Raw genomic sequence first — 23,938 nt, forward strand, 5'->3', positions numbered from 1 at the left:
TCCTATTGGTGGTACTCAGTTTATAGGTCCCTACTACAACTGTTCATAGCAACAACACTCATGTGATAAGGGGCTTGTCTAAGAGAGGCCTATGATCTGAACTTCCTGTTTGCTGAGCAGCAGGCTAACGCCATGCTGCAGGATTCGTCTGCTGCTACCAACCAGGCATAAGAGACGTACAGGGGAATTCTTAGAAGCCCTTTAATCTGGCTTTCAAATCCAAAACAACTCTGGTAAGTGACTTTGAACCTGTTTATGACTTTAGTTTCCTTTGTAAGATGAAGTCCAAACTTCATCTTACATGAAAAGTTGAAAAGCAAAATGTAACTCTGTCATCATCCACTTTTGCGTGTAACCAATTATAACCAAAGACTGTAAAACAAGTGGACGTAGCTGCCGTAATGTCACCAACTGGTTTGTGGACTACCATTATGAAGCCTTGAGCCTGGCAATTCGGCATTCGACATCTTTTTTAGAGCCAGAAGGGATTTGGACGAGAGGGTGGATCTGAGGTAATAAATCAAGTGAGAAGTACGAGTTCAAACCAGTTTGATATTATGCTAACCTGCATTTGGTTTTGGTTTTTAATGGTTTAAATCACTGGGTCCATTTGTGTTGGAGAGGAGGAGATAATTCAGCTCACTGTTAAAAAACCCCTGAACATCTGGATCTCAAATAATGTGAGCGCACATAAAGTTAAAAGGGTCAATAATTGAGCACACATTTGTAGGGGCTGGGCAGGGTAGGAGAAACACTGATCTGTAAGGTGAAACTGCTTTATTCAGTGTTTTTACTGGTTTAAATCACCTTGTTCATTTGTCTAAGTGAGGAAGAGACCTCTGCAAATAATTCGTCTCCTGCTAAAAACCTCCTGAACAGTGAACACTGAAGGAGTTTTAACCAGTTTCAGCTGGTTGTAATCCTCACCGCTACATACCATTAAATAAATACCCCTAAACACTGGACCTTTAAACATGCAGTTGTAGAAATCATAAAACATGTTTCTTGACTGATTAAGAGATAACATACATAATTAAAGCTGCAAGCAGCGTTGGACGGGACCTTGGCCTCATGCCGTTTCAGCCTCGAGCTCACATAGACAGTTAAAGACAAAAGTTGTAGACGATTTTAGACCCCTCTCCACTCTAGCTCACAGCTGACAATTTCTCCACATTTGCTCATGTTACTTTCACTTCCTGTTGCACTTATGTGAGGGGTGTCAGCGTGTGATTCGTAGGTCTCGATGAGATGAACAAGCCAGTTTTGGTTTGATCTTTCTACAGTGGCCATTTTAGTGTGTCTATGTGGCGCTAGAGAGCCCATTTTGGCACTTTTGGGGTAATTTTTTTCATTTTATCAAATTTTTCGCCAATCCTGACATGCATGTCAATTTTGGTGAGTTTTTGAGCATGTTTAGGGGGTCAAATTTGGGTTTTCGCAGACGGCGGGAGAAAGAATAATAATATTAAACGTACCAGAAACAATATATTTAGGCACCTCTGCTTTCAGCCGAGGTGCCTAAATATATTGTCTACTCTCTTGATTTCAGTATTTAAAGCAAAGTGTTGTGTCTGTAGAAATATCATGTCACTGAACACCAGGAAAAGAACTCTGTAGCAGCCTTCAGTTTATGAGACTAGATTAAGTAATTCGGCTAACTGGCTATCAACCTCTGTCTTGAAAGGTGCTGCTTTTGAGTTATGAATTATAGTTATATATTTTGGTATTACTTAATTATTAACTATCAAATCTACTATGGCAATTGCTACACAAACTAGATATATAAATTAGAGAGATTTAAATGGGCTGGCAGATTTTCCAGCTTTCCGGAAAGAAACCCCCCAAAAAAAACAGACAAACATGGAAATACGACTTTTTACTATTTTTTTTTTTAAAAAATTGTAAAAAATCTTTTTTCAGGTACACATTCCTGCTCTGACTTTCATCCTGTATAGAGGTCACCATGGCAACCGAGCCACCAGGATTTGGCCCCAGTGAACACCTGGTGGCTATGTTAAGGTTAGCACTACAGTCTCACGGTATTAGCCTGCTCATAAACTGGTCAGTTTTGTTTGTCAGAATAACAGTGTTATGTAAGCTATGTTAGTATACAGCAAGTAGTTTAACAAAGTAAACAATATAACAGATAGTTACAAAACCACAAGAGACCTTAAATAATTCAGTGTCACAGGCAGACTTAAATAATTCAGTGTCACCGCAAAAACATTGTCTCTGTAGTATTACTCCAGTATCACTCCACACTCTCTTACATGAATGGTAGGTTTTGACACTTACCCTAAATATAACAAACACTACTTAGTATGTTTAACATGTGGTATATTGGTAGAGAGCCCACAGGTTTGCACTGAGGCATTGAGAATGTTTCACCATGTGTAAACACTATTTAGTTCAGAAAATGTCTGTATACTCTTTAAATACTTCTACAATTGAAGTGTGACCTTTTAGAAACCTTGTGTGGACTTTTATTTACTTTTCAATTGTTTGCCAATGCAAATCTCCTGGTCATTCAACCACTCTGCTTCCATACTAACCACCATGATTCTTCTGGTACAGGGCCTGCTCCAGAGATCCAACTGAGGAGATTAAAACAAGACTGAGACGTATGCTGGACACATTTCTGCAACACCACAGGGACAATGCAGGAAATGAGAACACCAATGGTATACTAACCTATTTAATGAGATGACGGATGTGACAGTGATAGTAGTTTCATTCAGATTTAAAGAAACACTGTTACCCTATGTTCAGTATTTCTGGAGGACATATCTGTGGCCTTCACAGTATTACTAGTTGATTTATGTCCTAGAATTTTATAATCAGCAGAGGCAATAGTGCCCATTGGAAGACAAAGCAGACCACATGTTTTATATTTACTGGTTCTATGAGAAACAACAGTGTCTGTTTGAGCACAGCAGGGAACCACTGTCTGCTCGCCTACAGTATTTTAAATCCCTACATGATTAGAGAGCTGGCTGTTGTTGTTGATACTTGTCACATATACTCCTTGTGATATTATTCACAGAACTGGCAAAAAAGTGCTGCTGTAATGCCCAGGAATTGTACTACAGGTTCTTGGAAACCCTGGCCATTCAAGAGAGGGAAAGGAAAGGCATCAGTGACATTTCAGTGAGTGCACCGCCCCCCTGAGGCTACAAGTGGAACTGGTGTCTGACAAACACCTTTGCACACTCGAGGGGCACTGTATAAAAACTGACTGAGTGATACAGAATATGTTAGACTCTATGTTTATGCCCTTGAGCCACTTAAAATTAAACATATCCTTATTTTTTTCACATATTTCTTTTAAAGTAAATCACTTGTGCTTGTGCATGTTTTTGTCACAGGGCATCTTGGGGAATGGGCTTTTCCAGTCCTGTCTGGTGGCCTGTTGTCTGGAGATTACCATATCCACAAACCGTCTACCGTGTGACTTCCCTCTGCTCCTTCAGATCTTAAAACTGGCACCATACCACTTTCTGAAGGTGTGTTTCCAAGCTTGCTATATTGCAATAACAATAATAATAATAATAATAATATTAATTGTCAATGACATAAGATAACGTTGCACATGCACTGGAAGGATTTCTGAAAATTCAGTCATGGTTCTAGTTGCCTCTTCTATTTGCCAATAGAGATGTCAATTTAGTGTTTGTTACACTTTTGTTGGACCACAGCTGGAAACTTCCTGAGGGTGAGGAGAGTGGCAGTTGCTCACCGTATTATTTCCAGATAGTTTCCCATCTGGTCTAAAATTTGAACCAATGCAACATCCGTGCCACCCTTTAAATTTGAGGATACCTCCATCCCTCTTTTTTTTCTCCTGTGGTGACAGGTGATTGAGCTGGTGTTGCGGGCCGAAGGGGATCTGTCTCGTCCTGTTTTTAGACACCTCGCCCAAGTAGAAGAAAAAATTCTGGAGAGCTTGGCCTGGACCAGCCACTCACCACTGTGGGAGGACATCAGAGCCAATGAGGGCCATCTGCCCACCTGCCAACAGGTTGGCAGTAACACAAAAACATTTTACCTGGCACTAGCAGTTATCTAAGATTTAAACACGAGGTTCTTCAAGTTGATACCAGTGACAAGTTCTAATGTAAGGTTAAATCAGAAATATGATTAAAATGTTTCTTTCTACTAATCAAATGATGGACCTTTATCAAAACATCAGAAGTACTGCAGTGTTTTTTCACACCTACAAGGTTCTATTTCATCCTTCCTGACCACCAGAGGCGGTGCATAAGCACTGAGTGTCTTCGTCTTGAGCATGCACAGGTCGAGTAACTATGCCAATAAAAATCACCTGTGACCCCCTGATGACCCCAGACAGGCTATTTGTTCCGGTGTCGTCAGAGGATCTGTTCCTTTTTCTTTTTTCGCTGTCGCAGGTATACCACGCCACGGTCGTAGTATCGGCTCAAGCTAATTGTCCTTTACATACTATAGCCCACTGTAGCCGAAGCTAGTGTGTTAGCAGCTTGTCGCCAGTAGCCTTGTGACCACACGCTGTCAGTCGGAGCTGCGAGGTGTATACCTGTTTTGTTTAATAGTTTACAGAGGCAAGCTACCTTTGTTAATAATGACGACCTATTGACTAGAACTGAGATGGTTGTTGGCAAAGACTGCCCTCCTCCTCACCATCACTTCAGCAAAGCGTGTAGAGGAGCTTCATGCCTTATCAGTCAGTAATTCATGTCTGAGATGGAACTCGGATGGCTCAGGGGTCACCTTATGGCCAAATACTGCGTACCTGCCTAAGGTTTTGTCGAGCTCACACCTCAATCGGCCTATCCAGCTGGCACAGTTTGACCTGCCAGAGGGGGAGGAGGACAACAAGTCGGGACAGTTATGCCCTGTGCAGACTCTGAGAGCATACGTGGATGGTACCGCGAGTATACGCCAGTCAAACCAGCTTTTTGTGTGTCATCTAGTGCTTATGCACCGCCTCTGGCAGTCAGGAAGGATGAAATAGAACATATGCAACTATAGTTCTATGAATCCTGGATGACCGCCACAGCGTTCAGTCACTCGGAATCCTCGTTGCCTCGCAAGAGGATTTTGCAGAAACAGATCTTCTGACGACACTGAAAGATATAGCCTGTCCGGGGTCATCAGGGGGTCACAGGTGACTTTTTGGTATAGCTACTCGACCTGCACATGCACGAGACGAAGACATTCAGTGCTTACGCACCGCCTCTGGCGGTCATCCAGGATTCATAGAACCGTAGTTACATGTAACTCTCGCTTTAACAAGGGCTTTATGTCATAAACAGGCGATACCTCCTACAGAGCTTGAAGATCCAAAGCAAACAGTCTTTCAACCTGACAGAAACCAACCAGGTATACATGCACTGTATTAAAACTCCTTTTTGAATACATTACTGTAATTCTATTGCATTTAATTTTATTGTATATAATACATTTTAAGACATTCCTCAATTTAAAACAATGCTCAATTGCAAACTGACAACAGTATTCTTAATATGAATAATGCCAGTGGATTTCAGTTTGGGTGCTAAACCATCTACCAGCACTGAACAACAGCGTTCCCCATCAGCTGTAAACAGATCTCGGAGAAGCAACTCCCTCCATTTTTTTGCTGTCAAGGTAAGTTAATCTACAATATGTTTTGTTGTACTTTGATTGTAAAATGATTTTCTACTCTGTGGCTCCAAACAACAGTTGTCAGCTATTTAACTTTTTTTCAATAGAAAAAAAGCCAGCTAATCTCTGTGTTTGATATTTTTACATTAAAGACAATTATTAAATGACACAAGCTGGTGACAGACCATGAAATATTTTGTCCTCTGTGTAGCCCATGTCCAAGATCAAATGGCCAATCTTTACCTTTATTATCTTCCATACATATATAAACTATTACATTTGCAGGAAATTATTACATATTAGGGTTGTAACGATATGGAAAATTTGATATCTTGATTATAGTGACCAAATTATCACGGTAAATGACAATATTGAGATTTTTTTAAGTGCTGTAAAATGTCCAAAAAATAGATACGTTGAAATAACTTCACTAAATCTCGTAACTTCCTTATCATACCAAAATGTTAACAGCCAAAATCTTATATTAAAATGAAACTTTCACATTAAAGGGGCAAGGGATTGGCACAGCAACAGAAAAAACTATTTTAAATTAACAAAATATGTAAACACATTACAGGAGCAAAGCTTATTTGTCTGGTGCATTTTAACAGTCAGCAAAATATGTGAACAATTTATATATTAATTATTTATTTATTAGCACGAGAGAAAAAATATATATAAAACAAAACAATACAAGAGTAGAACAAAAAACATACAATATATGGAATAGATATCACAAATGTGCAGGAGAAACCAAAAAAACCCTAAGGGCAATGGTCATTATTACACAGAATAATTCACACATTAGAAGTGTGCATGTGAGTCAGAGGATTACCTGTATGAGAAAAGGAGTGCATGCTCTCGGTCAAAGGTTAACACGGCAGCGTTTTATGTTGTTTCCTTGAGCTTATGTCAAGAAAGCATAACTGGCCGTCTGTATCGATTCTAGCTCGCCATACAATAACCATAATCACAGTGATTCAATCATAGTTGATCTCAATTAGCGTTACGTTACGTTTATATTCTGTCGGCTCTGCTCAGTGTTTTCAGCTCCGTTTCGTTTTGAAACACTTAGCGACATAGCTGCTAATACGGCTATTAGCTATTCAGCTAGTATTAGCTCCTAAACGAAAATGGAAAACCTAGTCACCGTTTAGGAGGACAGATACAGCTCAAATGTCCCATATACGTTGAGAGTTATACATTATGACGATCTCAGTAAAACCGAAGTCCCTCACACAATAACTGACGTTTGCATGGCATAACTCGCATTGGCTGTAAAGCTGTGGATGATGATCTCTTCCGAGAACCGTCACCTTATGGTGGTGGAGGAGTTTGAGTGCCCTAATGACCCTGGGAGCTATGCTGTCGGGGGCATTTTGCCCCTGGTAGGGTTTCCCATGGCAGATTGGATTGTACCCGGCCCGGAGGGTTACCGGGGCCCCACCCTGGAGCCAGGCCTGGGGTTGGGGCCCGTGGGCGAGCGCCTGGTGGTCGGGCCTTCGCCCATGGGGTCCGGCCGGGCCCAGCCCGAACCAGCTACATGGGCTTGTCCCCCTGCAGGCCTACCATCTGCAGAGGGATCCAGAAGGGAATGGTGCATTGTGAATTGGGCAGCAGACCAAGGCGGGGGCCTTGGCAGTCCGATCCTCGGCTACGGAAGTTGGCTCTTGGGACATGGAATGTCACCTCTCTGGCAGGGAAGGAGCCGGAGCTTGTGGAAGAGGTTGAGCACTACCAGCTAGATATAGTCGGCCTCACCTCGACACATAGTTCCGGCTCTGGAACCCTAGTCCTTGAGAGGGGTTGGACTCTCTCCTTCGCTGGAGTTGCTCCGGGTGAGAGGCGGAGGGCCGGGGTGGGCTTTCTGATAGCCCCCAGACTCTCTGCCTGTACGTTGGGGTTTACCCCGGTAGACAAAAGGGTTGCTTCCCTGCGCCTTCGGGTCGGGGAACGGGTCCTGACTGTTGTCTGTGCTTATGCACCGAACAACAGTTCAGAGTACCCACCCTTTTTGGAGTCCCTGGGACGGGTGCTGGACAGTGCCCCGACCGGGGACTCCATTGTTCTGCTGGGGGACTTCAACGCTCACGTGGGCAATGACAGCGAGACCTGGAAGGGCGTGATTGGGAGGAACGGCCTGCCCGATCTGAACCCGAGTGGTGCTCAGTTATTGGACTTCTGTGCGGGTCGCAGTTTGGCCATAACTAACACCATGTTCAAATATAAGGATGTCCATCGGTGCACGTGGCACCAGGACAGCCTAGGTCGCAGGTCAATGATCGACTTTGTAGTCGTATCATTTGACCTGCGGCCATATGTTCTGGACACTCAGGTGAAGAGAGGAGCAGAGCTGTCAACTGATCACCACCTGGTGGTGAGTTGGATCAGATGGTGGGGGAAGACGCCGCGCAGACCTGGCAGGCCCAAACGAACAGTGAGGGTCTGCTGGGAACGCCTGGCGGAAGAACCTGTCCAGATGATCTTCAACTCCCACCTCCGGGAGAACTTCGTCCCCCTCTGCCCGCGTCCCGAGGGCAGAGGGGGACATTGAGTCCGAATGGGCCTTGTTCCACTCTGCCATTGTCGAGGCAGCAGTTGCGAGCTGTGGCCGCAAGGCCGCTGGGGCCAGTCGTGGCGGTAATCCCCGAACCCGCTGGTGGACACCAGAGGTGAGGGGAGCCGTCAGGCTGAAGAAGGAGGCCTACAGGGCATGGTTGGTCTGTGGGTCTCCGGAAGCAGCTGACGGGTACCGGTGGGCCAAGTGGAGCACAGCGGCGGCAGTCGGTGAGGCAAAAACTCGGGCATGGGAGGAGTTCGGTGAGGCCATGGAGGAAGATTATCGATCGGCTCCAAAGAGGTTCTGGCAAACCGTCCGGCGCCTCAGGGGGGGAAGGCGGCAACTTGCTCACACTGTTTACAGTGGGGGAGGGGAGCTGCTGACGTCAACTGGGGACATTGTCGGGCGGTGGAAGGAATACTTTGAGGAGCTTCTCAATCCCACCAACACGTATTCCAGTGAGGAAGCAGAGACGGGGGTCTCGGGGGCGGGTCGTCCAATTTCTGGGGCAGAAGTTGCTGAGGTAGTGAAACAACTCCGAGGCGGCGGAGCCCCGGGGGTGGATGAGATTCGTCCTGGATATCTCAAGGCTCTGGATGTTGTAGGGCTGTCCTGGCTGACACGCCTCTGCAACATTGCGTGGACATCGGGGGCAGTGCCTCTGGAGTGGCAGACCGGGGTGGTGGTCCCCATTTTCAAGAAAGGGGACCAGAGGGTGTGTTCCAACTACAGGGGGATCACACTCCTCAGCCTACCCGGTAAGGTCTACTCCAGGGTGCTGGAGAAGAGGGTCCGGACGATAGTTGAACCTCAGATTGAGGAGGAGCAATGTGGTTTTCGTCCCGGACGTGGAACCGTGGACCAGCTCTTTACCCTCGCCAGGGTGCTGGAGGGGGCATAGGAGTTTGCCCAACCAGTCCACATGTGTTTTGTGGATTTGGAGAAGGCTTACGACCGTGTCCCCAGGGGCATCCTGTGGGGGGTGCTCCGGGAGTATGGGGTTGGTGGCCCCTTGCTAAGGGCCATCCAGTCCCTGTACCGAAGGAGCATCAGTCTGGTTCGCGTGGCTGGCAGTAAGTCGGACCTGTTCCCGGTGAGGGTTGGACTCCGCCAGGGCTGCGCTTTGTCACCGGTTCTGTTCATAACTTTTATGGACAGAATTTCTAGGCGCAGCCAAGTGGTGGAGGGTGTCAGGTTCGGTGACGGGAGGATCTCGTCCCTGCTTTTTGCGGATGACGTGGTCCTCCTAGCTCCATCGAACAGTGACCTCCAGCTCTCGCTGGGGCGGTTCGCAGCCGAGTGTGAAGCGGCTGGGATGAGAATCAGCACCTCCAAGTCTGAGGCCATGGTCCTCAGCCGGAAAAGGGTGGATTGCCCACTTGTTCACGAGTGAGGGTAGGATGGAGCGGGAGATTGACAGGCGGATTGGGGCGGCGTCAGCAGTGATGCAGGCGCTTAACCGGTCCGTTGTGGTGAAGAGGGAACTTAGCCAGAAAGCGAAGCTCTCAATTTACCGGTCAATCTACGTTCCAACCCTCACCTATGGTCACGAGCTCTGGGTAGTGACCGAAAGAATGAGATCGCGAGTACAAGCGGCCGAAATGAGTTTCCTCCGCAGGGTGGCTGGGCTCAGCCTTACGGATAGGGTGAGGAGCTCAGACATCCAGGAGGGACTCGGAGTAGAGCCGCTGCTCCTCCACATCGAGAGGAGCCAGTTGAGGTGGTTCGGGCATCTGGTAAGGATGCCTTCCGGACGCCTCCCTTGGGAGGTGTTTCGGGCATGTCCAACCGGGAGGAGACCTCAGGGCCGCCCAGAACACGCTGGAGGGACTACATCACCCGGCTGGCCTGGGAACGCCTCGGGGTTCCCGCGGAAGAGCTGACAGAAGTGGCAGGGGAGAGGACTGTCTGGGCTTCTTTGCTGAGGCTGCTGCCCCCGCGACCCGGACCCGGATAAGCAGAGGACGACGACGACGACGACGACGACGGCTGTGGATGATGGTCACGGAGATGAGCCAGCAGATTTGTAGTGTTGCTACCCTTCGCAGCAACTTTCTTTCTGCATGTTCTGCACACAGGATAGTTGTCCTCCACCAGCTGTCCCTCGGCATTCTTCAGAAACCCAAAGTACGCCCAGACCTCAGACTTTGTGGGTTTAGTTGGGGGGGAAAATGTCCTGAGTGCCGCTGTCACCACCTTCCGCCATGTTTTCATTCTTTGTGTTTACACATGCTACGCATTTACGCAGCGCCTGCATTGCGAGACTTGAATGAGGCTGTTATTACATATCCTGATAATCCACCGCGATAATGCAATTAATTTAAACATAAACGGTCATTCTTACCGTGTAAAAATTTACCGTAATATCGGTAATCGTTACATCCCTATTACATATGTGGGAAGGTGAAAATCTAAACTGTAATAACTTCCCACAAATGTAATATGAGACTGAATAATGATCTTTGTGGTTGTTGTTGTTTGTTTGCTTATACACCTGCCAATAGTGATGCGTGTGTTGACAAGCAACCCGCAGGTCGGGTGGGGCGGGTCAGAAAGTGACAGAGCAGCGTTCTGAGTAAGTTAGAAATAACTTACAGAAACACACACATACACACGCACACACACACACACACACACACACACACACACACACACTGGTCATTCCTTGTCAGTTCACAGAATTACTCTGTGGCAGGAAATACGTCGTTTAATTGGATTTATTTTATTTTCTTCTGCCTCTTGTTAATACGGATTTCTCTGCAGCATCTGGCCTACAGTACCTGTTCAGCACCTCGGACAGTGGCGCTGCGGGATGGGTTGGCTCTCATAGGGGGTCAGGTGCAGGTTGTAAGTTTTTAAAAACCATGGTTTACAATAACTTAATCCTCCTCCACTCAAAAAATGTGTTTTCTTCTTGTTCCTACATATTCAAGTTTTTGGCTTTTGATATGCAGACATATTTTAATTAAATTGTACAAACATAGGCTACATAAGCCACCAACATAGGTTTGTAGCCCTAGCCCTTAAAATCATATGAGCATTTTCAGCAGATAAATGTGAAAACAGCCTTCGAGTGTCAAATTCTCCACATATATCATTTTGCACAGTGAGGCTCAAACATTCATTTGTAGGAACAAGAAGAAAACATTTTTGAGTGGAGGAGGATCAAGTTATTGTAAACCATGGTTTTTAAAAACTTACAACCTGCACCTGACCCCCTATGAGAGCCAACCCATCCCACAGCGCCACTGTCCGAGGTGCTGAACAGGTACTGTAGGCCAGATGCTGCAGAGAAATCCGTATTAACAAGAGGCAGAAGAAAATAAAATAAATCCAATTAAACGACATATTTCCTGCCACAGAGTAATTCTGTGAACTGACAAGGAATGACCAGTGTGTGTGTGTGTGTGTGTGTGTGTGTGTGTGTGTATATATGTGTGTGTTTCTGTAAGTCATTTCTAACTTACTCAGAACGCTGCTCTGTCACTTTCTGACCCGCCCCACCCGACCTGCAGGTTGCTTGTCAACACACGCATCACTATTGGCAGGTATATAAGCAAACAAACAAATAACAACAACCACAAAGATCATTATTCAGTCTCATATTACATTTGTGGGAAGTTATTACAGTTTAGATTTTCACCTTCCCACATATGTAATAATTTCCTGCAAATGTAATAGTTATTACATTTGCGGAAAATTGTCTGTTACGTTTGTAGTAGGCAGCTGCTATTACGTTTGTGGGAAATTTATAACATTTGCGGGATTATTACATTCAAAGCTGCAGATTTGTATTACGTTTGTGGTTTATTACGTTTGTGGGCTGTTATTACGTTTGCGGGTGTAACATGCCCAAAACACACCTATGATCAACTTAGGGACCATAAATAACCCTTGCCCCTTGTGCCTTATTTTGCACATTATGTGTCGTTTAACCATCAAAAGTCGGGTTGGACAAGTACTAAATGGACCTGCACCATGCACTTAAGACCGTGCACTATAGATGGTTTCAATGGGGCACAATGTGTTTTATGTGCTCTTGTCTTGTTTTTGGTTCAGATCTACAAGTTGATGGGAAAGCGTCTGAAGGATCTGTGTTCAACGCTGGTTTATTGTGATGAGCTGCGTCTGAAGATCTGGACCTGTTTTGAGTACTCTCTGGTCCACTGCACTGAGCTCATGGTAGATCGTCACCTGGATCAACTGCTCATATGTGCCATTTTCCATACAACTAAGGTGGGCTTTTGAATCTCAACACCTTTTATGGTGATTTGTTGATTTAATAAACATGCTGGTATATGTGTGTAGGGAAGAGGTGGTAAAAAGAACTGAACAACTTTTTCAAAGTTATACTTGTTTACTATTTTACACTTTGAATTTGCCAGAATATTGTGGTGTGTTGTACTGATGCAGTTAATGTCACCTGCATTTTTGGCATGTCCGGTAACAGCACTTGCTCAAAGTACATAATCAGTTTATTTATTTATTATTTATTTATTTTATTTATTTATTTATTCATGGTATTGCTTTTACAGATAAGCACACTGGATACACTCTCCAAACGCATAATGAATTGCTACAAGTCTCAGCCACTTGCCAGCAAAAGTGTAAGTTTTTTTCTTTTAGATTAGCCCTGCCTTCTCTTAGCAACTGGATGAACTCAGAATGAACTAAATACAGGAACAGACTAAAGCTCAAGTCCCTTTAGATCTCAGCAAACAAACTTGCTAAAGAAAATATTCAAATACAAGATGTGAAGGTTGTGTAGCTATATTAGTTCAACAGTAATGAACACAGACATTTTCTGTTCTCAGGTCTGCAAAGACGTGCTGATTTCAGGAGGAGATGCAGAAAATCCTCTCACTGGAAAAAACAGTAAGAAACCATTTAGTAAGAACTGTAAAAGAGAGAATCTTGCATCTGATGTCACAGTTGCTGTTTTCTTGTTACTGCACTATTGCGCTCCATCAATCTTAAAAACTGATACAGCATGTTGAGTTTTAAAGATGTGCTTCTAAGGCTAACTGACTCAATGACCGTTTATTGTCTATTCTTTAAGTGCCCTAACCCTGTCACAGTCAGGTCACGTTAAGAGGAGGCATGTGTTCCCCTTCTCTTATTCTTTGTTACTGCTGAGTATTCTGACAATATGTGTTTTGCAAGTTTTGTGTTTTTCTGGTGTATTTTCCTTTTCTTTTTCCCTTTCCTCTCGAGGTGCAGAGCATGCTTAGCATCTATAGAAAATAATATACAAACTATTGGCCTAAAATATAAATTCTGTATTTAAATGAGATCTAATATTGTTAAATTGAGCTCATGGAATGTGAATGGGGTGTCAAAGTAAAGCAGGACAAAATCATTTCTGATTTAAAGTCTGGCATGAGATGTTACAATGCTACAAGAAACTCATTTGAACAAGGTTGAATCACAGAAACTGAAGCAAAGATGAATGGGCCAAGTGTTTGTAGCCCCAGGCAGCAGTGCTTCATGAGGTGTATGCATTTTGTTTTCTAAAAAAAATTTCTTTTAAATTAACAGAGTTGGTTTGTAATTCAATAATAGGCCGCTCTACCTGTGCCCTTCCAACAGATTCTGCCCTTTCTGCACCTTCTGGGGAAGTTCAGAGATCACAGAGCACAAAAAGTAAGGAAATTTGTGTGTGGTAGATAACTTTTTTGTCGTAACAATGCTTCTTGGCAATAAATCTTATAACACTGGAAAGCCTGTTTATTCCCCTTTTAAATGGTGCCACATTTGTAAGGAACATGCTTTTGTGGGATAAGCAGCAGAGCTGAGTATGTGGGTTGCGCCCATGAAAAATTTGCCAATTCTTCTCTGCCAGAGAATCAGGTTGGAGAGGATACTTTAATTTTCAATGACAACAAACAAAGACAAACTGAAAAGTACACAAAGTTGACATGCTAAACAAATTAAACTCACTCTACTGTAAGTGAAACATGGGCGGCTTCTCACCTTAATCATTCACACACACACATCAAAAGAGAGCGGGAGAAAGATGTTAATTGTCCAAGTTAAACTTAACTGCGGAGCTCTCACTGCTGCACTGTGCCGCTTGAAACTGACGAGTGTCCGCGTGTTGAAGATCCGCATGTCCACGTGCTTACTGGCAGGCACATACTGAACACCTGTGTGAATTTTATCTATTCAAGAAATTACCCACAAATGCTATACACCAAGAATTATTATTTTATTTATCTATGTTTTTATTTATGTATGCCTTTTTCTACTTATTTATTTTAATACTGTACCTGAAATTATATTTGAGCAAAAAGGAAAATGTTTCTTAACAGGTTAAGAAACATGTCACTGTTTTTGTTTGTTTGTTTGAGATGATTATTGAAAAGCTGGTAGTATCAAATTTGCATTATCTTGTGTGCTGTAAAGTGGCAAAATCAGAATCGGCCGTCCAAACACTCTGAAAATCGGAAATCAGGATCGGCCCAAAAAATTATAATCGGTGCAAGTCTAATCTCATATAAAGGTAAATAAATGACGTAACATAAAAAGTATTGCCATAATAATTTTACCTCCATCAAATATTATATCATAAATTAGGCTATGCCTTTTACAGAACATCTGCTCATCTATTTGAAGCCTAGTCCACACATACACGGGTATTTTTAAAAGCAGCGCTTTCAAACTAAATTTCTGTCCAGACAAGCGTTTTGGCACCATTTCAGCAACAATCCCTGTCCTAATACGCCTGAAGCATATCACATTAAAACATGACCTACATGCGCATCCCGTTATAAACAAGGAGACTGCTGCTCACCGATAATGCATTTGTTAGTGAGACATTTGTAACAGCATACGTGTTTGGCTCTCTTTTTCCATCATTGCAGTTCAATGGCAGTTTGTGTCTTACATAGTTTTCCAACATCAGTTCTGTCAATGTACAGACTGCAAATCTGATGCTGTCACACAATAGGCACCTGTAGCACCAGCATATCCCATCGGCCCAATTCTGAGCACTGCTGATTAATTGGTGCAAGTTTATTTGAGATCAATCGATGCGTGCAGCATTGATTAATACACTTAAAGCACCGTAGTGAAGGATAGCTCCAACTAATAATGTACCTTAGCAGCTCTCCTTATGAGCACCTGCTAAAGGACCGTTTTCGGTACTCGTAGGAAAAGAAGTTCCTTAGCTAAGGTATATCTTAGAGACCTTCGTAGAGGACTAAGGTACATCAAAACTGGGAAACGGTGCCCAGGGCATTCCTGACCAAGCTCCATTTTACCTAGACACTGATTTTTGTGGAATACCAGCAGATGGTGCACTACTCCATTAGGAGATATTTACCCTTTATGAACTCACGTGCATGACCTTGTTGTCTAGCTGGCTTTAGCCATCACATTGGTAGACTATATTGCTACATGCGCCACAAAATGCCACAGCAGCTAAGTGTCCTACGTTTATCCCGGGAATCCTTGGGATATAGTAAACTAATTTTGTGCCTGATTAAATTATGTTTTTGTAGGAATCTGATGGAGTTGACAAAAATCGGGGACATATCTTTCAAGGGCCAACATTTTCACAAAAAATATATTTTAAAACAGACAATTATAGCAGTACATTTTTACACCGAGGTTATCAGTGCATACTGTTAGTTTTAGATTTTGAACGCTCTTTACATATTAAGTGAAGTTGTTAAGTTCTTTTCTGGGACAAAGGTGTTTTGGCTGCCTGAGTTTTTTCTGGGTCAGGGCAAATTTAGAGGATAAAATAAGAAAAGAAAGCAGATCAAAACATTTTATAAATCATATTTATTTCATTTATGCAAATCCTTTCAAAATAATGGTTCACCCCAGAAATGGAATTAGTGTGTTGATAAGTTCTAATTTTAAGTATTTTTTAAACTTTTTGGTAGGACATAATTTGTCCCAGTCCTCAAGAATGGGTGTAATATAAGTTAGTGTGTTTGATATAGGTTTGCTCTGCACTCTCTGCCCTGGGGTATTTGCAGGATGGTGATGGAAGCTCCTGACCAATTATTGCTAATGCATCTTTCCTTTCCCCTTTTTTAATAATAGATAACATACTTTCACTTTTACTCATAGGAAGGGTTTCATTTGGGCTAACAAGTTGTATCGGTCATTGCAACAACAAACATTCATTACATGCAATACACTTCCAGCTGGATTCACAAACATGAGAGCATCACCAGCATCCTGTCAGAAAATATCTTGGCCTGATTTTTCCTTTTAATTTATTATACTGTTGATTACAGATAATGGAGACCACAGCATCAGTATCCTGACCCCCAATACACCATCAACACATTATCCAGGACCTCGTCAGGAGGAGAGAGGCGATTTTTTTGACTTTTACATCAAGGTCTACGAGACAAAAATGCAGCACTTTGCCCTGCAGTTTGGAGTAAGTGTACCATTTTAAATCTTTGTCTGAATTTTGACAAACTGAACAAGAAGAAGGTAAAAAAAAATCCAAAAGAATATTAATGGATATGTAAAATGTTGTAATATACTGTATCAGATACTGTAACACGACATCTCTTAATATGGGGTTTTATAACACATGCTGTGTCACTCTTTTGTAGGGAGACACTCCTCCCTTGTCTCCATATCCACGACAGCGGAAAGTGTCTCCTCGCAGACAGCTGCTGTCCAACAGCTATAAGCTACCACTGGATAGAGACGAGGAAGAGCGGGGAGAAGGGGAGGAAGACGAAGATGGTCCTCCAGCAAGGAGGCTTCGTTCGGATGGTCAGTCAGCCTTGCAGAGGCGATTAGGGGATGTGATAAATGATCGTGTGAGAAGTCGGGACCAGGACCAACCATCTCCAGTTATAAGGCCTAACCTATAGTAGAGTGGAGAGTAGCAGGTCGTATGTTTCTGAGGCTGTAATAACAATGTCAGGTGTTAGAGGAGAAGCACAGAGCAGCTTTGTCTTCCCTTACAGGTATCTGTTAAGAATTCCTTTGGGCTAAATTCTTTGACAGCTCTAAGTATTGTATCCTGTCTCAGCTAAAATTATGCCTCTTTGCTCTTTTGCTCTGTACTATCTCTGACACTTACTGTCCTTGAATAAGACACCTAACCCTCAGCTCAGTAGCCAATGGTAAAAGATTGTAGTCGCGTCGCCCAGCTCCCGGGTGGAGGTGCATGATGTACGAATCTGAAGTAGGGCATGGCTGGAAAGTGCTCAGTTGACATTCCTTAAAATTGTGGGACAAACTTGGCTGCCTCTAACAGCACTTATGGGGAAGAAGTGTACGCACATGGCCGTAATGAGTACCTGATTTTATTTGGCTAAATTCTGATTAGGTGAGGGATGATACTACTTGATCAGTGCAAGCCATTTTAAAGCATTTTTAATCTGTTTTTATCCTGTAATGATATTTTCTTAAATATACATTCAAATTTTTAAAAGACAAACTTAGTTTAGTCTGTGTGACACCCCTAAACGTACTTTAATCAATTCTGGTTGTTTTAAATTGAGCATAGCGTTAGTTCAGGCAGGACACTATGTCAAGCTCAGCTCACATCCCAGTTACATCAGCTGATCTCAAACAGCCCGATCAACTGATGAAGCAGCTGATTGATGGAAGGGAGTCAGCTGATAGATCACATGATTCCTTTCTATGCAACCAATTGGCAAATTCTTTCAGGGCGCCCTATTCAAACTGCTCTGGCCTGCCTACTGTTACTGCTTCCTCTGCAAGCCACAGAGTGTGTGTGTGTGTGTGTGTGTGTGTGTGTGCGTGCGTGCGCACATCAGGGCCGAACTCCGCAGTGCGCGATACAGAGAGCAGAGGAGAACTGTAAACACGCAACCATGTGGAGACTGAAATGACATGCCGTCGTGTAAATAAGTCATCACGTGCGCTGCATAATTGTTTGCATAATCGTGATTTCAATTTTGACCAAAATAATCGTGATTATGATTTTTTCCATAATCAAGCAGCCCTACCAGTTTGTGACAACGAACGTTGAAGCCTTGGGCACACTCTGCTCATTCCATGAGCAAACATCCACAGGGTGACACAAAACAAACATGGATATTGACGTGATATCTTTTATTATTTTGTTTTTTCCACACTACAGTGAGTGGTTGAAAATGTTGTTAAAAGATGCTGTTAAATCAAAACATTGCCCATGTATTCTTCCAAGTGTCACCATTAACTACAGTTTTTTCTTAACAGTATTCAGGGCTCGACAGTATGAGCGTTTCACTCGCATTTGCGACTAAAAATAGGTGTGTGCGAACTGTAAAGAATATTTAGGGGCACATGCTGTGCGCATAAAAAAAATCAGCCGAAGCAGCCTATATTTTTGTCAATAAAAAAATATGATAATCTAACCGCAAATGTTGGAGGAACTCCAGCCGCCTTCCCTCTACCCCGTGTGACACGGTTAAGAGCCACACTGCCTGCGGAAGCGCCATAAATAGCCTCGAAGCACCGAGAAGTGAAGCCAGTTTCCTTTTGGCGCCCATGTTAACCGATTGTGTCATCCACACCGCTCCGCCGCCGGCCCTGCAGCGATCATTTCGGCGTCTGGTCTATTTTCTGCACGAGCCGCGAGCGAATGTGTCAAGCTGGGTAGTTACCCATGATGGAAAAACAGCCCCAAATGTGACGGAGACAACAGCTGGGAGCAGAACCGCTTGTTGACCAGCGTGGAGAAATGCGTGTCTGATGTGAACGGAAGTGCTCTGGCTCGCTGGAGAATTTCAATGCGCTGCGCTTCGCAGGCAGGGCAGGCCCTGGCGTTATGGGCGGTTTTCCAAGCCACTGTCGGCACAATGAATATAACGGCCAGGCTCCACCGGGCACGTCGATGTGTAAATGTCCGTGGCGGACATTTGAAAGCGAGTAGATGACAAACAGTACAGTAAACTTGTAGATAACTCAAATATATGTAATAACTTAGGTGGAAAATGCTTTAACATTTCATGCAGCCTACATGCAGCCTCTCGGCTCGGCGGTAAACAACCCCGCTGGCTTCTCTACGTGTCGCTTCCGTATGCAGTCAGTGGAGCCCCAGTGAATACACCGCGACGCTATACTGACGTGACGCTTACGTTTGCAGCTGGTGGAGCCCGGCCGTTATATGGCAAGCCGTTTTAACATTTAATCGCTAGACTGGATATTCATTACTGATATCTGCAACATAATTTTGCCTAGTCAAAACTCTTATTCAAGATATCTGTAATTAGATTTTACCTAGTCAAAACTCTAATTACTGATATCTGTAATTCACTTTTGACTAGTAAGATTCAAACTATTTTTGCCATTCATGTGTATGGGGTTTGTCATTATAGATATCTCCAATGTAGTCGCGGATATCTGCAGTTCTTATTGCGGATATCTACAACTGAATTGTAGATATCTGTAATTCCAGTTTGAGATATCTGCAATTTAATTTTGACTAGTCATAATTCAAGTTCAAGATATCTTTATCATCAACTGAAGATATCTACATGGTCCTTTCTAGATATCTTGGATTGAGTTTCAGATAGTCAGAATGACGTTGTAGATATCTTGAATTCGAATTATGACTAGTCAAAATGACGTTGTAGATATCTACAACTGAATTATGACTAGTCAAAATGACGTTGTAGATATTTACAACTGAATTATGACTAGTCAAAATGACGTTGTAGATATCTCAAACTGGAATTATAGATAGTCATAATGTAATTGTAGATATCTATAATGACAAACCCCATACACATGAATGGCAAAAATAGTTTGAATCTTACTAGTCAAAACTGAATTACAGATATCTGTAACTGTAGTTTTGACTAGTCAGAATGACGTCATAGATATCTGTAATTCAGTTTTGACTAGTCAGAACGACGTCATAGATATCTGTAATTCAGTTTTGACTAGTCAAAATGACGTTACAGATATCTGTAATTCAGTTTTGACTAGTCAGAATGACGTTACAGATATCTTAAATTAAAATTCATACTAGTGACAATGACATTACTACTAGTCAAAATGACGTTATAGATATCTATAATGGTAATTCCGGATAGTCGGACTTAGTGATTAAATGTTAAAACGGCTTGCCATAGCCGTTAAGTCCCACTGTCGGCAGCGTGGAAATAAGTCAAAGTGTGGAGGAGACGGACCGGGAAAAGCGGCGGACCTCCGGGGAGGCCTGTTCCGTTCTCCCCGCAGTTAGGGACTGTCGCCACGGTACCGCTGCTGGGCAGGGTGGAAATAATCCTGCAGAGTTTCAGAGGACCTGGAGAATGTTTTAGGATAGTAATAACATTATATAAGATAATCATATTGCAAAGATAATATATATAAGATAATAACATTAAAGACAAAATTAAATTGAAATACTTTTTCAAAACTTAATGATTTTACCTTTCTGCACATTTTGTATACAAATTCATTAAATAATTTTGCTTGTAAATGTCTACTTGCATCACGTTTATTACGGAAAACACATTATTTGATCAATTTACATTGTGCCCCTAAAGTTCTTTGTGCGCTCCTTACTTTTTCAACTTAGGAGCACATATGCTCCTTGGGAAAAAAGTTTGCGTCAAGCCCTGGTATTAAACAAAGACACATTTCACAATAAACGTAAATTTACTGACAGTGTATCTTGTGTCTCTTTACAACATTCCTATTCATTAAATCATTCTCTTTATTCTTAAACAAGATTTTTTACAGATATTACCAGCAGAGACTGTTTGGATTCGGTTGAATGTCCACATTAAATTGTATATACTGGTTTACACTCTGCTCTTTATCCCTTTTTATAAAGCTAATGAGAAGCAACCATGAAATCTGTTTCTGCCTAGCACAGAAGCATTACCTAATGACCAAACAGCAAAGGGACTCACTGCTGTAATATTTTAATAAACATCACTGGTTTTCATTTCTCTGTCTTCACCTCCACTGTCAAACAGAGCTGTGTATCTACCAAACTACTGACCTACAGTTTTTGTTTCCTCAGACCCTGTAGACCAGTAATTAAGGATGTGCTCCAACATTAGCTGACTGGTGATAATAAAATTCATAAATTCCTCTGACTGAATGTGAGCAGAAACTCCCAGCACATCCATTGTTGGTAACCATGGCTGCCCTGTGATTGACACACAATCCCTTTCTGTGTTTATCAGTAACCATGTTTTGGCATGCTACTGAGTTAATTCTCAACCAATGTTGCTTAGGAGGTAATTACAAAGAGGCAGTGCAGCCGGCAGACAAAGGCTCGTAAAATAAAACCAACACACAGTCAGGTGCCCAAACCCGACAGGAAGTCTCGAGGTTGCCATAGAGAACAAAGGCACCTGAGCCCACAACACTTAAATAGGTCTTAAGGTTACGACTAGTGTTTTTACACTCTACACACCTCTGGACTCCCATCAGCTCAACAGGGCACTGTAAACTCCTAGATTTCGTCAAATTATGGGTTGCAACACAAGCCGGGGCACCACGGTGGTGGACCCTTCTGAGAAGCCAGAGGAGAGGCCGAAGACAGCCACTTCCACCAAGGAGGCGTCTACAGAGGAAACCAATGGAACAACGGAGAAAGACGGGGTTGAAAAAACGGAGAGTTCCAGCTGAGTGCCATATCTACACCTCATCCTTAACTCCTCTCAAGGTAAGAAATATGATTACCTGAAAGCTGTGTTTTTCTATATTATTAATAAGCTTCATGAAAAATGTTTTCACATTTTACTTATCAGGTGACTATGACCTTTCATTGTTTTCAATTCCATCAATGGACCAAGGATTATAGTACGTCACCATAAAGCAAGCAATTTATGACCATCGCATTGGGGTCACTTTGATACAATCACCTCTATAACTTGACCGCCATGTCTCTGTGAGACTATTTGACATGACAAATGGGCTGTGTGGTGACTGAGATGGGCTCTGTGTGTCTGTGTCACTGTGTGTACAGATTGGCCTGTCCTGGGTGAAGGAGGGCCTGTCAGCGGGAGGAGGAGACGCAGCACTACTGTCCATCAACCTCTGTGTCATCTGGGCCAGCCACATACACACATGCACACATGAATACACACACTCCGGAAGAAATCTAGCTCTTATGTTCATATTCCAGAAACTATTTTGTGATAAATACACTGATTCACATATTGTGTTGTGTACCTGTGTTGCCTTTATATTCTTTTCTAGCCTTCATTTAGATCTTTGTACAGGCCCCTGCGGCATACTTTGCATCGCCTTTGTTTGTTTTCACAGCCCTTATATGTTCATTCTCCTCTCCTTCTCCTCTGAAGCGCTTACACACCTCTGGTCAGGGCTGATAGTTACAACACACTCTTTCAAATGCTTCCAATTCTGCTGCAGGCTAAAGCAGCAACCCTTTAAGATAGTCAGCTTATGTTTCAGCTGTGGATACCTTGCAGCTCTCGAACTAGATAGAATGCTCTGCATATCAGAGTCAGAGACAGTGAGTGTTTTATACAGAAAATAATGAAATGCTGCCAAGAGTTGGGTTACAAAAATGTTCAAGCACTTTCCAGTTTTCGCCACCAGGGGGCACAGACAAACACTGACGTAGTTCTCTCTGCCACCACCAGGGAGCAGAAGTGATCTTTCCACATTACTGTGAGACATCTGAGGCTGGCTCCATTTGCTGAAGACATTTAATCTGAAATATAGGTTGTAAGTTTATTACCAGCTAGTGAATGGAGCTGGAATGGAATAGCCATTTCACAAAGCCATATCAAAAATACCCATCTCAGAGGCAGTGGGAAATTACATGAAAATATTACCATTATACAAATGGAAAGTGTGATTGAATAATGTGCTGGAGAAGATAAATGAAAAGCACTTTGTTGGAAAACGTGGTACTAAATAGGTTTTTAATTTCAGTAGTGGGATAAAAGAAGCACATTTTTACCCCATTTCACTGCCAATTGATTAGTGGTTCCACATCTGCAGATAGAGAGGGGGGCTTATCGTCTCATTATCAGTTAATTAATATGCATGCACACATGCCAATTATCTTTCCTCTGCCATTTAGCAGAAATGAGACATTGATGTTTTAATGGTGCCGGAATGGATAACTCCTCTGTTGCTTTAAAGACAAGGCAGGCACATTGATTGACATAGTCGGGAAATGTTAAGAGGGACAATTGAATTAAAAGAAACCTGAAACACTTGATTATTATATTAATACTTCTCAGCAGCTTAGCCATTTTCTGTCTCTTCCCAGGTGTCGTAAACCCGTGATCTAGCACTCTGTCAAGATACAAAAAGGGCAAAACTATATATATATATATATATATATATATGTGTGTATATATGTGTGTATATATATACATATATATATATATATATATATATATATATATATATATATATATATATATATATATATATATATATATATATATATATATATATGCACACACACACCAATGAGAATCCATTATGGAAACATTTTATTTGAAGGACATGCAGAATAGCAACCTATTACATTTTTCCACTGTGCCATGACTATTAAAGGACCCAAGGCCACACCAAGTGAAGCAAACCCAAGATGAAAGTTATATTAATCATTATTCGGTTTACTGTACTGTGTGCGCTGAATTTATGTTCATGAGTCACAGGCCAGTGTTATGTGCCAGTGAAATAGGCAATATTATGGAAGGAAGCAGTATTGACATTTTTCATTTCTGCATAAATGCTCCTGGTTGCACATTATGCCCAAGGCTGTATTTTTTCCCTTTTTTTATCATTGCTCTTTGACTTCAATGCCACAATGCTATA

The 23,938-nt window shown here is 42.6% G+C and overlaps 1 protein-coding gene across 4 annotated transcripts; it reads left to right on the plus strand.

The window, feature by feature from the left end:
- Positions 1–59: 59 nt before the first annotated feature.
- Positions 60–21,068, plus strand: LOC117252439 (retinoblastoma-like protein 2). 4 transcript variants are annotated; one of them, XM_033619331.2, is made up of 14 exons: positions 60–233; positions 1,921–2,019; positions 2,575–2,681; positions 3,044–3,147; positions 3,366–3,503; positions 3,854–4,018; positions 5,292–5,358; positions 5,516–5,625; positions 12,242–12,418; positions 12,718–12,789; positions 12,997–13,057; positions 13,745–13,825; positions 16,435–16,583; positions 16,765–21,068. In XM_033619331.2, exons 2-14 carry the CDS (start codon positions 1,964–1,966, stop codon positions 17,029–17,031), a joined length of 1,554 nt encoding a protein of 517 aa, XP_033475222.2. In that variant the 5' UTR covers positions 60–233; positions 1,921–1,963; the 3' UTR covers positions 17,032–21,068. The 4 variants fall into 4 exon arrangements, with proteins under 4 accessions (XP_033475222.2, XP_078017485.1, XP_078017493.1 ...); XM_078161359.1 differs by lacking the exon at positions 1,921–2,019; XM_078161367.1 differs by lacking the exons at positions 1,921–2,019; positions 3,044–3,147.
- The last annotated feature ends 2,870 nt before the right edge of the window (positions 21,069–23,938 follow it).

The sequence above is a fragment of the Epinephelus lanceolatus genome, chromosome 2 (genome assembly GCF_041903045.1).
Source record: "Epinephelus lanceolatus isolate andai-2023 chromosome 2, ASM4190304v1, whole genome shotgun sequence".
NCBI classification, from domain to species: domain Eukaryota; kingdom Metazoa; phylum Chordata; class Actinopteri; order Perciformes; family Serranidae; genus Epinephelus; species Epinephelus lanceolatus.

What these genes read in the sequence shown, in the direction of transcription:
- LOC117252439 (XM_033619331.2), top strand. Translation starts at nt 1,964, where the DNA reads ATGGCAACCGAGCCACCAGGATTTGGCCCCAGTGAACACCTGGTGGCT. An exon ending in CACCATACCACTTTCTGAAG is followed by an intron (nt 3,504 to 3,853) that starts GTGTGTTTCCAA and finishes CTGTGGTGACAG; the next exon opens with GTGATTGAGCTGGTGTTGCG. An exon ending in GAGATCACAGAGCACAAAAA is followed by an intron (nt 13,826 to 16,434) that starts GTAAGGAAATTT and finishes TGTTGATTACAG; the next exon opens with ATAATGGAGACCACAGCATC.